Source organism: Phalacrocorax carbo, chromosome 12 (assembly GCF_963921805.1).
Source record: "Phalacrocorax carbo chromosome 12, bPhaCar2.1, whole genome shotgun sequence".
Lineage (NCBI taxonomy): Eukaryota > Metazoa > Chordata > Aves > Suliformes > Phalacrocoracidae > Phalacrocorax > Phalacrocorax carbo.
In genome coordinates, this window is record NC_087524.1 from 20428250 (window position 1) to 20440509 (window position 12260).

General features: G+C 40.1%; 1 protein-coding gene across 2 annotated transcripts in view; it reads left to right on the plus strand.

Moving 5' to 3' along the window:
* The window catches only part of DOCK1 (dedicator of cytokinesis 1), a 316638-nt gene that overhangs the window by 48378 nt on the left and 256000 nt on the right, over positions 1-12260 (plus strand). For both annotated transcript variants that reach the window (XM_064464378.1, XM_064464379.1), the window contains exons 13-18: positions 620-745; positions 2154-2278; positions 2575-2673; positions 3814-3886; positions 5651-5754; positions 6222-6405. In XM_064464378.1, coding sequence (XP_064320448.1) covers positions 620-745; positions 2154-2278; positions 2575-2673; positions 3814-3886; positions 5651-5754; positions 6222-6405 — 711 coding nt within the window. The remainder of the gene's footprint in view (positions 1-619; positions 746-2153; positions 2279-2574; positions 2674-3813; positions 3887-5650; positions 5755-6221; positions 6406-12260) is intronic.

Genomic DNA, 12260 nt, shown 5'->3' on the forward strand with positions numbered 1-12260 from the left:
TGGGGTCCCTCCAGCTTCGTGCCAAGGGCACAGTAGGCTTGCTTCCGTCTTCACAGCTCAGACTTCAGTGGGTCCAGCTGATAACCAAGGGTTTCCTGCTCCCGTTTATGTTGTACGGTGCTGCTAATCTGTTTTTCTTCTGAATGGACACCTGTTCTGTTGAAACATTTAGACTGTGAATAAAATTTGCGGCTTTGGTAAGCCTGTGTATGGGAAGCTGTATGCATCTGCTTTCAAGCATCTCCCTAACTCCTCCCTACGGAGACGCCTTCTAGATGGTATGGCTGCAAAGTGCCCAATGCAAAGGCCTGAATCCTTATCTTGCATGGATTTCCAGTTTCTCAGGTTTTTTTATTAGCCAGTCAGCTTCCAGGTGAGGATTTTATACAGTTTTCCAGAAAGTCTGAGCTAGTCAGACATATTTGTGTGCTGTACTCACGTTTCCGCTTGAAGTGGTGGGGTTTTCTGAGTGTTTTAAAATACTTAGTAAAGTGTATTTTTTTGTAAATGAAGAGCAGTTACTTTACTGTATGTTCCTTCATTTTTAGAATGTGTAAAAAGAAATCTTGAGTGACTAGAAAAAACCACCAGTTTAATAATTGTGGTTTTTACACAACAGGTTTGTGGGTGACTTTGAAACTTCTTCCAGGAGATATTCATCAGATTAGGAAAGAGTTTCCACACTTAGTGGATAGGTCAACGGCCGTGGCTCGAAAAATGGGGTTTCCTGAGATTATTATGCCTGGTAAGCCATTGTGTGAACGAGCACTGCTTGATTATATTTTAACTTTCTTTAAATAGCTGTATGTATGGAGGCCTGGGGGGCGGAAAATTAATTTGAGCTATGGTTTACATTAGAAATAATGGATTGTCAAAGGATTTTGTTTCATTTAAAATAAATGTACAATATTTTGGTAATACCTGCCACATGTTTGGCATAAATAGAACTAGCAACCCCCCAAAAAGATGTGCTATCACAGTGACAGTGGAAATTCTCTAGTGAAGAAAAATATATATAAAGGAAATGCTTCATATCCTCTCCCTAGCAAGGGCATATGTAAAACTTATATCATGTGATGAATCTGAACCAGAAAGATTTTTTTAGAGGAACAGGCTTGATTTAAAGAGATGCAAGTCTCTTAGGGCTTGTCCTAGATTTGGATAATGTATTTGAAGGAAAGCCATATTGTCTTTTTTCAATACGTACACTCCATGGATGTTCAATTCTGGTGCTTGCAAAAAAGGAAACAACCCCAAAACGGTGGTGCTTCTTAAAATAAAAATTGCCATAAGCAACAGACCACAGAAAAAACCCTCTGCTGTCCTTTTCAGATTGATGGGCTCTGGAGGATCCATTAGATATCCCAGTTCTAGCGCTCTCTGTGGTTGCTGACAGTGCATTTATCGGTTATACATTGATATGTATATCCATCTGTCACATATATATATACACACACCCCCCGGTGTAAGTGCCTCAGCACCTCTGCATGTTACGATCGTATGTTGGCACATAAACCATCTGCCGCATGAAGTTATTGGAAAACCCCTGTTTCCACAATTCATTTTCAAAATTTCAGTTGAATTGGGGTGTAACCGAAGACCTTTTCAAGACATAAAGCTAAATACGGCCCTCCCCTGCAACCCCCAAGCCAGCAAAGAACATCAAACCACTTCCTGATGAAACAAGTTAAACAGACCTCTGTAGGCTGTTTAAATATTTTTAAATTGCAAAATATCTGTGTATGGGATAAATTAATGACTGTGTTGAAATTCATCCTTTCAAAATAATAAGGAAAAAAAGAAACTGAGGTGTGTTGTGAGTGATACGGTACATGCTCTTAGTGACGAGCTGGTATTCTTTCAGTCCAAAAATAACGTGATTTTTTTTTGTTGTTTGTTAGATTCAGCTTGCTGCACTGTGAGTTGATAGTTCAGGCTTTAGAAGTCTTATCACAGTTTTAGCAAAACAGCTGCTTTCAGTACTACTAGTTTTGAATGTTCAAGATACCGTAGCTTTTAAATGTTTTGCCATGTACGTGTATGGTTGCTGCTACTGAACTGTGTTGGCCGTTGTTTCCATGCGTCATTGGTTTCACAACTCAAGGTATACCGTGGAAATTGCTGAGCGCTTTGTGCTTTGCTCTTTCTTTCAGGCGATGTTCGTAATGACATCTACGTAACCCTGGTTCAGGGAGATTTTGACAAAGGCAGTAAAACAACAGCGAAGAATGTGGAAGTTACAGTGTCTGTTTATGATGAAGACGGCAAAAGATTAGAGGTATTTAACATCTGGGGTTTTTATTTTGATACATATGTTTAAGCCTTTTCAACATCTTTTTCTGTATTTGTCAATTTCAGTCCCTGTTTTCATTTACAACTAAATTTTCTGTTTCATAACTAAATACATCTTGCCATATCAGTGCATGCACTTTGATACTAATTTCATGAGGGGCTCTGAGCATGAGCCGTTCTGTCTCATTTTGACCAACTTGACTATTTTTTTTGTTTATTTGAATAAGAAAGTGGAGTTTAAGAAAAGACATAAACATTTTCTCTTCTGTTTGTGTTTTCAAGAGTGTTATTTTTCCTGGCGCTGGGGATGAAGCCATCTCAGAGTACAAGTCAGTAATATATTACCAAGTAAAGCAGCCTCGCTGGTTTGAGACTGTAAAGGTATATAAACTGTTACAATAACTTCCTCTGTGTGGGTTAATAGGCAATTAATACTGGTTTCAGTGGAAAGCCTTGAGGAAAAAAATCTAGGGAAGCGGAATGCTTGTGATGGCGTTTAGTAGGACAAAAGGAATAGCTCAACTATGGAAGGCTTTTGGAGACTGCTGGAAAATAGATGTGACTTTTATTGCATAATGTGTTTAATTTCATCCTTTTGGTTAAGTCGACTGTTACAGGGGCACTCCAGCATCTGTTTAGGAATGGTTCACTCTATTTCCACAAAGCTGACCTAGAGAAGCGGGATATTAAGGTTAAAACATAACTGCCGTGGTGTTGAACTCATCAGTGTTTTGGGATCAGGCTGATTGTGCTTTAAGCTTGCTGAATTTGCTTGGCTAATAACATTTTAGCTTACGTGCCAAGTTTTAATATTACAGAGGAGGCCAATGTTAGTTTTACAAAATATATTCTGTCTAGCCGTAGTGAGTGGGAGCAGTATATGTGTACTGGGAAGGGACTCTCAGCTGCTCCCCGCACCGTTGCTTTTAGTTCAGAGGTGCTCTTGTTGCATCTGTAGACAGAAATGGCAGAAACCTAGACATGGTGTGGGGGGCCAATGTACAGCACAGAGCCTGAACGTGGCTGCGATTAAGAAAATACGACGGCCCTAGCGAAAATACTGGGGGAGAAGAGCATTGGTTACATCTCTGCACATACACCAATAGTATGTGGAGTACAAGTGTTGCATAGATAATGGATAAATTAAGAATTTTTGCTTTGTTGCTGTTGGCAATCAAGTTCACCTCTACCAGTCAAATGCAAGAGGGGCTCATTCCTGAGCCAGGGGGAGTGGTAGGAGAGGCTCTGAGCTTACAGCCCGACATCTGAAGTTGCAGGTCTTGTCGGGTAACTTAAAAGGCTTGCTTCATTCCTCCTCTCTTTCTTGGTGCAAGGATTCCTGATTTTCCTGGCGAATCTATGACCTTTGGCAAAATAAACCTGGTACTTAACAATAATCTTCTTGGAAGAGCTAAACACATTGTTGAAAGATGCCTAGATGAGATTTGGTAGTGGTTGATGATGTCTGAAGATACTGTACTGACTGTTTCCTTTCTCCGTCCTCTTTCCCAATACGTGAAGGTCGCAATCCCCATTGAAGATGTGAACCGCAGTCATTTAAGGTTCACGTTCCGTCATAGATCATCACAGGACTGTGAGTAACTCAGCCTTTTCATTATGGTTCTTGTCAGTGTCTCGTGCCAAAATCTGCTGAAACAGGCATAACGTTCCTAATCTGTAATCGACTGCTGTAATAGCTTTTAGTGCAAGGATAAGTTTTATGCCTGCTTATTTTATGTTAGCATCACAGCTGCTTTTTCCCTTTACATCTTCCTCGCTTTTACCTACCAACATCAAGGTTTTCCTTTCCTGCCTAGTTACTTCTCCAAGTCAAATAAAAGGACTAGTGAATAAAGCTTTAATTTAGCAAGTGAAAGGTGTTGTGTGTCTTAGAGGTGGGTGGGTAGGGAGTTGTAAAGATACTTAACTACCCCACATGTGAAACAGGGATGTGAAAGAGTTGACAGTGGGCCTAGCATCAGTAATTGAAGACTTAGCTATTAAGAAACTTGGTTTCCGCTTCTGGTTCTCAGGCTGGCTTGTGGTTGTATTGAAGTACTTTTGGCCTAGAAGATATTTAAGAGCTTGTGGATTTCCTCAGCTTTCCTGTAACGTTGCTGGCAGCTGAGGTGCTTTATGCTGTTGAGGATCAGCTCAAGACAGCTACACATCTTCCATTTGTCAACAGTTGTTTCGTAGTAAAGTTTGGGGGTTTGCCTGGGTTGTGATCATTCCATATAATTCATGCCATATAGTGATCACAGGGGCTGTCTTGCTTGGTAGGAGAGCCTTTCAAAAGCTGCAGCAAAACATTTTTGCTGTAGAAAAAAATGTGCAGCCAAAAGCGTTGATCAGGTAGTGTCCACTGGATGCATTTTAAGACTTGTAGTACTCTTCATGTATACTTATCTGTGTAATGTGCAGTACGTTACCCCGGAGCAGTTATTTAATTGCAGCTGTATATTTTGCAAATTGGTCATTAATAAAAGATTTACTTAGTTTAGATAATGATACTTGCTAATGAAAACAATATGTAGAAAATTAGTGTCGTTAGCATCAAAATTATGATTTGCACTGCATTTTTACAAAATTCTGTGCACTACAGAATTGCTAGGGTCAGAAATATTTTTATGATGACTCAAAAATTTTAAGCTGGCCGTGGTTTAAATATTAATTAGAGGCTGTGCCTTAGGGCTGCAGGGCTTTCCCACAGGCTGCTTGGGCTATCTCAGGTTGACTGCACTTCCCTTCTGGCTTTGCTTCTTAATGACTTTGTAATTTCTACTTGCCCCATTGCTTTGGTTTTACTTAACTTTTGATAATAGATTTTGCACAATGAGAGAAAACTCCCTGCATTTTCTAGTTCATATTAGTTGTAGAGTGGGTGAATTCTCAGAAACTTAAGCACTTCACCTGAGTTATGTATCCAATTTCTCTTTTGTTTCTAATATTCCCCCTATAAATTATAGAGTCCTGATGAGATCCTCAGTGCTGGTCTTTAAATCGTTATTCTAGTTCCCAAGCACTGCTGTTCTTCTAACTCTGAAAAACCTGACCGTGATAAATGCATCAAATTTCTGTTTTGTTTGTAAAAAGTTGCCTTAATTCAGCTTTTTAAATGGATACACAGAATATAGAAATATTAAGCATCTAGTTACTGTTGCCGTGTAAGCATTTATTTCTCTCATTTTTGGTTCTGTCTTGAGTTTAGAAGACTCTCCAATTTCTTGTACCTTTTCTCCAACTGAGAATACTATAGTCATTCATTTATAGGTTATCCATGTTTTTGAGATTAGGCGGACTGTCTGTACTAGTATCAAATACTTAATTATGCTTTTTTGTTTTTGTTTTGTAACAGCCAAAGATAAATCTGAGAAGATATTTGCCCTAGCATTTGTGAAGCTCATGAGATATGATGGAACCACTTTGAGAGATGGAGAACATGACCTTATAGTTTACAAGGTAAAATTTTGAGATACTTTAGTCTTTCCATAGTAGCTAGCTCAGCGTGCCTACTACTGACTTTTAGTGAATTATTGTTTCAGAATTGCACACAAAAGTATGTTATAGACTGTGTTAGATCAAGCAACTGAATAGTAAGTACTGTGCAATTGGCATATTTGACAGATTAATTGTTAAACCTGGAGTATGTTTTACTGGGCATGTTTTAATTTTTAAGGTGCTTGTTATTGAGTCTTATGTGTGTTTTCATGACTGGGGAAAGCTACTTCTCTAGCCCTTTAAATATCACATCTTGGCTCTAACCTGTAGGCACGTTAGTGCTAAATTACTCCTGTTAAAGATCCATTGGATAGCTCAATTGCTGGTGACAACCTAAGAAAATCCAGTGTAAATAATAAAAGATGATTATTACCAGAGGTTTTTACTAATTATAATTGTTGCACATTGTATTTAAAACACTTCTGTAGGCAGAAGCAAAGAAGCTGGAGGATGCCTCAACATACTTAAGTCTGCCATCCACTAAAATAGAATTGGAGGAAAAGGGACACTCTGCAACAGGGAAGAGCATGCAGAACCTCGGAAGCTGCACCATCAGCAAAGACTCTTTTCAGATTTCTACTCTAGTTTGTTCAACCAAACTTACCCAGAATGGTAAGTTCATGGAACCGCTGGAGCTTCTGCTCCTCACAGTTGGAGTGGGGCTGTATGTACTGACTTTCCCGCCTTCTCTGTCCCCCTTCCTCTGTGAATGGATGGTGGGTTCTTTGCCCCACAGCCTTGGATTAAATTGGCTGGATGTGGCAAAAGCATCTACTGAGCGTGCGTACTGTCCAGCCTTCTCGCTGCCCGCGGGCTTTGTTTTGCTTTAGAGCAGTACATGTCTCTCAGAAAATGGAAGAATCCAAGGTAAATGGGAATAGGACCGTTGTTTCCCATACAGCTGAGGCTTTTATAGTGAAGTATACTGAAAACAGGCTCTGCGGCATTTTACTTCTCTGTGGGTATGAATAACAGCACTAAGGAAGAGGATGAGTTTGCTTTCAAGAGTAGGTAATATCATGGCTCTGCTCCCAAATACAGTGTTTTATGTTTTTCCCAAGGTGCAATATCCTTATCTTATGCCTGAAGAAAGCCCTGATATTTTCTGGTGCGAGCATGAGAACGTGTTGCATGGAGGTCACTCTCGTGTTCACACATCCTCACACAAACACGGAGTACCAGGAATGCAGTTGGCATATTTTGTTCCTTTTAAAACTTGCCTTATATACATCTTTCATGTGTGTTTGTCAGCTGGCTGACTGCATCCGAAGGCTGTGGAAAGCAGAGCTGATGGCAGCCATCAAGGCAAATATTTCACATTTCCAGCCTGCACCCTCTCTGTGATTTTGTGCTTCGTTGCCATGGAGCGGTCCCTTGTTCTCTTTGCCGCACCAGGAGCGGACTGGGGAGTGTGGGTGGGTCATTGAGATGTGAGTGAGTCATGCCAGGGAAAGGGATCATTCCTTCATGACTCACGAGGCGGGAGGGCTTAGTTCGGATAGTTCTGTCGGGAGTTTGAGGTTGTGGATGAGGAGGGCTTGGGACGGGGGGTGAGTGGGAATAATGATTGGATTGTCACACTGATGAGTTCTCCTCTGTCCAGGGGGAAAGTTACTACTCTGGTATGACTTCGTAGTCAACTCACCATTTTATTGCAGCGTTTTTCAGTGGCATCTCTGTTACAGCACATCCTGGGTGTTTCGTATTCAGAGCACATCGGATTCACTGCAGTCTGGCAGTCTTGTAGCCTAAGAGGGTGTTTAGAAAAAAATCGGAAATTATACTGGAACTTCATAGCAAAAATGGGGTCGTAGCTCAACAGTAACACAGTGGTTTTGAGGTTTCGTAGAGCGCAGAAACCAGGGCGTGGAAGTGAGCTGCTTTTGTTTATGATATGATTAATGTGGGTTTTTTTTTTTCCCCTCAGTCTTTCCTAGTGCTTGTTAGTAAGGTATTTCACAGTGATCAATATTGGCGTTGCTTTCGCAGAACTATTATTACAATTAAGACTGAGCATTGTTTCATGCTTAATGTACGTATAGCTTGCTTTGAACTTTTGATTTTTAATGTTACTGTAATTATGTTGTCTGAGAAACTTTTTCAAAGTTGCTAAAGCCTTTTCTCTTTCTTCAAAGTATTTTGACATCATTAAACAAGATCACCATGTATCCTTAAGCAATTTAGGGGGGAAAAAAAAACCCAACCAAACCCAAAATTCATCACTAAATTCCTCCTCCATGTATCATTTTTCATCCAAAGATCGGCAGCGCTGTTCAGATTATAGTTTCTGAAACTGATTTTAACTTCCGTAAAATTGTTGCTTGATATTCTTCCTTTCACTTTATTAGAAATAAGTAAGTAAAAAATCTGTAATTACCCTCATTTACCAAAATGTTGAGCCAAAATATAATTTTCTCCTTTTGGTCATCTATAATAGTTCTTTTGTCACCCTCCATTTGTAATTGGCTTTAAGACTTATTTTTAGTAATTCTGAAAGTATGTTAATAAATCATCTGGCTCCTTCTGCATTGTGTTTGATGTTGCAGACATCTTGTCTTGTATATAAGCTCTTTGAACGCTCACTTGACTTCAGTTCTCTATGAACTGCAAGTTATTGATGTTACTTTTCTGTTAGGAATTGATGTCAGCATCTGAAAAGTCTCCATAACGGCAAACTTGGCCACTGGTAAGACTTCAGCTATTTCCTTTGAGAGAAAGTGATAGTAGGAAGTATCTACTTAGTTAACATTTGAGCAGTTGGGATATTTGGCAGAATATGTTAAAGCAATGCATTTCCTGGCCTCTTAGGATTTGCATTTAATTTTGAAGAAGAGTAGCACTGTAAGCCAAAGAGGAGGACCATGTGAAAAGAAGCAAAAAAACCCCCAAACTCCTCAGGAATCAATTTGAAGATCATGTCTTGGAGACATCAGAGGTTGCTGTTCATCATCACTTTGCCTCTTGGCCAGGTTCTCCTCCTTTGCTGTGTGAGGCAGAAGAGAATGTTCTTCCTCCCATACCCACAGGACTGTGGCGGTGCATGCCTTTATTTTATTCTGCTCTCAGGACTTTCGGTAACAAATATGTCCTTTATGGGCCGAAGAAACACTTTGACATAAACATCAAGTGCATTTTTGTGTGATGAAATAGAGCTTCTGTATTAAAACTCTGGAATTTAAGAATTGATATGAAACTATCAAACGAGAGAGAGAGGGAGGTGTGTGTGAGGTCATGACTGACAGCGCCGCTGTCACCTGACGTGTTAACAGGCAGAGTGGCACTGGGTCCCCACCTTCTCTGGGGGCTGCTTGACTCTGTGATACCTCACAGCCGCAGCTGTTGTGGAGCATTGAATGCATCAGCAGGCACCCCAAGTTTGTGGGGGCTTGGGTTTGGTTTTTTTTTTTCTTCTTTGTTATTTTTTAATTTTTTTTGTTTGGGTTTGTTTTTAAGGTCAAAAGGAGAAATGTGATCCCTTATATCTGCCTGCAGCTGACAGCATGTCAGTAGATCTCTGTGGGGTGGGAAATGGTGGGCCTTCTGTTCTTAGGGTAGGTGGTTAGCAAGGTCTGTTTTGAATCCGTTCCTGATGTCGTGTCCGAGTCAGGGTTATGTGTTGATTTTTGTTTTCCTTCTCAGCAGCCTGTTGAGCTATGACAAACTGGTGTCTTGTTTTCTCCTGCTTAGGCAAGGCAGTTTTGGTATTTGAATATTCTTTTTCTGTGAGCTAGAAGCTGGAGGTACCAGGAAACACAGAAGGAGGGGCAGAATGGCTTCAAAAGCAATGTGCACGTGAAGACTGCCTGTGGATAGTAAATCTTACCAGTGCAGTAAATCTTACAGTGTCTCTTAGAGGGCCATCAAGATGGATGTCCTTTTATTATCAGAGTGATGGGTATAGAGCTGAAACTGCATTAAGGGGCTTGCTGGAAAACTTTTCTGATTTCCAGTAGCCAGAGAGCTGCCTAGTATTCTGCCTGTGTGTTTGCTGCTGTGAAGCATCCAGGGTATCTGTACGACTTATTGAAAGTATTTCTATGTTTTCTTCTCCGCATGAAGGACTCAAACCTCTAGACAATAGTGACTGTTACTGATCTGGAGTCAAGACTTCAGAAACCAAGGAGGCTAGGCTTTCAGAAAACAGCTGAGAGGAATTTTACTTAGTCACTCTGCACAAATGATAATTAAAATTAAAAATCCAATCCAAATGATCTGACAAGTTCAGGTGCTATAGTGGCATGAAAATGAAGATGTGAATACAGGATTAAACTAAAACAAGTCATAAAAAGTGGAAAATCAAATACTTAAAGTCAAGAGGGAAGATTATTTCAGAGAACATACGGAAATTTAATTAGAGTGGAAATACTATGTAACTTCAATTCAGTGACTGGGATTTGAGAAAAGTTTGAGTGTCTCTATAGGGAAGCCTTTGCATAGATGAGGTCAAGGAAAGTCTATAACCAGGAGGTTGAACCATTTGCTTCCAGTTGCTAAATAAGATGCATAAGAAAATCTTCATATGTCGTCAATATAATCATAAATTACACTCACGCAAATAAAGTTGCTGTTGGCTACTTGGCGGGCTGAAGGTTTGTTCTAACCCTTTGCAATTGAAAATCCTCATTCTGTCTTCTGATATTTTCCGTTCACATGAATTTGACTTGACCTAGGCTGACTACAGTAATTACTATTTATTGTAGGCTAAAATACTGTATTACATTCTTATCCTATTCTACTGCCTGTATTTTTTTACCCCTAGACCTATAAAAAGAGTAGGATTAACTGACCGACTGGTACTTTGCTGGGGTTAATGCTTGCAGTAAGAGAGTGAATGCACATAACTTATTTTTTTCTTTCTGGTAGTTGGACTGCATTGACATCTTCTTTTCACGTATGTGTATTCATCTAGCACTTGCTGTGTCATCACGCTGAAAGTACCCGTGGGTTTGTTTTTCTTGGGGCAATACGTGGTGCCATTCAGAGATAGTCTGTAGGCTGGCTTTTGTTCAGAACATTTCTTTTATCAAGCTGGTGCCTTTTTAGAAGTTAGAGTGAAACTAAATACAGTGATGGAAAGCTGATACAAACATATTCATGAAATGCTTCAGGTAACTCATGGAGGCATCTTTACTTTTCTTCTAGAAGCAATTTTTCTGTTAATGTTGAGTTTCTAAGACTTTGGTTTCAGCCTATAGACTTCTTGTAGGGTATATTAAAAAAATAAAAATTTTTAAAAATGGAGGGCTTGGATTGTTCAAACCTTTAATACAGTAAAACACTCTTTACTTCTTCTCCCAAAACAGTGATAAGGCGGCTTGGTTTAAGTGCTGCTCGGAGGGAAATCTATCCCAAGGAGAATGGGAGTCCATTCCACTAGAAGTAATTTTATTTAGTGCTTAGAATGAAAGATTTTGGGGAAATGCCTTGGTAAAAATGTTGTTGGTCACTTTGAAAGTTTGAATAAAGTGAGGGGGTACTGATTGGGAGAAGCCGTCTGCCCTTTACTGTCTAAGGGTTACATTGGGCAGAATTCACATAATATTAACCATATTGGGGGATGTGTGTGTGTAATACGCAGTAGTAATCCAGTGCCTAAACCGCAGGTGGACAGTCTTTAAAAGCTCCTATTTATGTCTTTTTGGGGTCTTCTACCGAGGATGGCTTACGGATGGTTTGTTTTATGCTGAAAACTGACTTCTAATGGGGCAGGGAGGAATTTTCCCCTGGTGCTCGTTTGGCTAAGCCAGGACCAGCTCGGGGTTTTGGGTTTGTGGGCAATTCGGGTCTCATCTCAACAAATGCTAAGGTGGGTTTCACCTACTGGCGCTCCAGTGCGGCGGTTAATATTTGCTAGGGTGCTTATTTACAGGGGAACCCCAATTGCGAGTTGCCTCAAAGTTTTCCATAAAGGAAGCTGAAAAATGGTGTTGTGGCTCTTTATGACTAATAAAAGAGAGAAGCTTGCCTTCTGTATTCCCATATTTACCAACGAATGCTGAACTGACACGGTCTTAATAGCGGAATGTAGAATTTGGGGACAGGGCCATTTTCAGTTGTTTCATGATCTGATCTGTACCCTAGCTGTCCATCACTTGGAAGCAACCAAGAAATTCTGGGCATTATGAGTTATTAAGCCGACAGCTTTCTGCTGAATTAGCTTTGTTTACAACTGTTTGCCTTTGGTTGTGCCTTATTTTCAGTTTATTGTGTGAGAGCAAAGAAGCTAGAAACATTAGAGCTGGAAGAGTCACGGCCCTGTAGATATCACTGTGTTGGTGGCTGACTAATTTCATTTTGGCATCTTTTTCTGAATGCATAACTGTTGTGTACAACAAATTAAAACTGAGGGATCTGACTTTCTTGGCCTGGATTTTAATGCTGACATTTCAAAAGCAGTCTGCTTTTTTGAAAGCCTTTCAGAGTTCCTTCATGCCAGAAGTATTGTATTAGGCTCCTCCAGCGTCAGA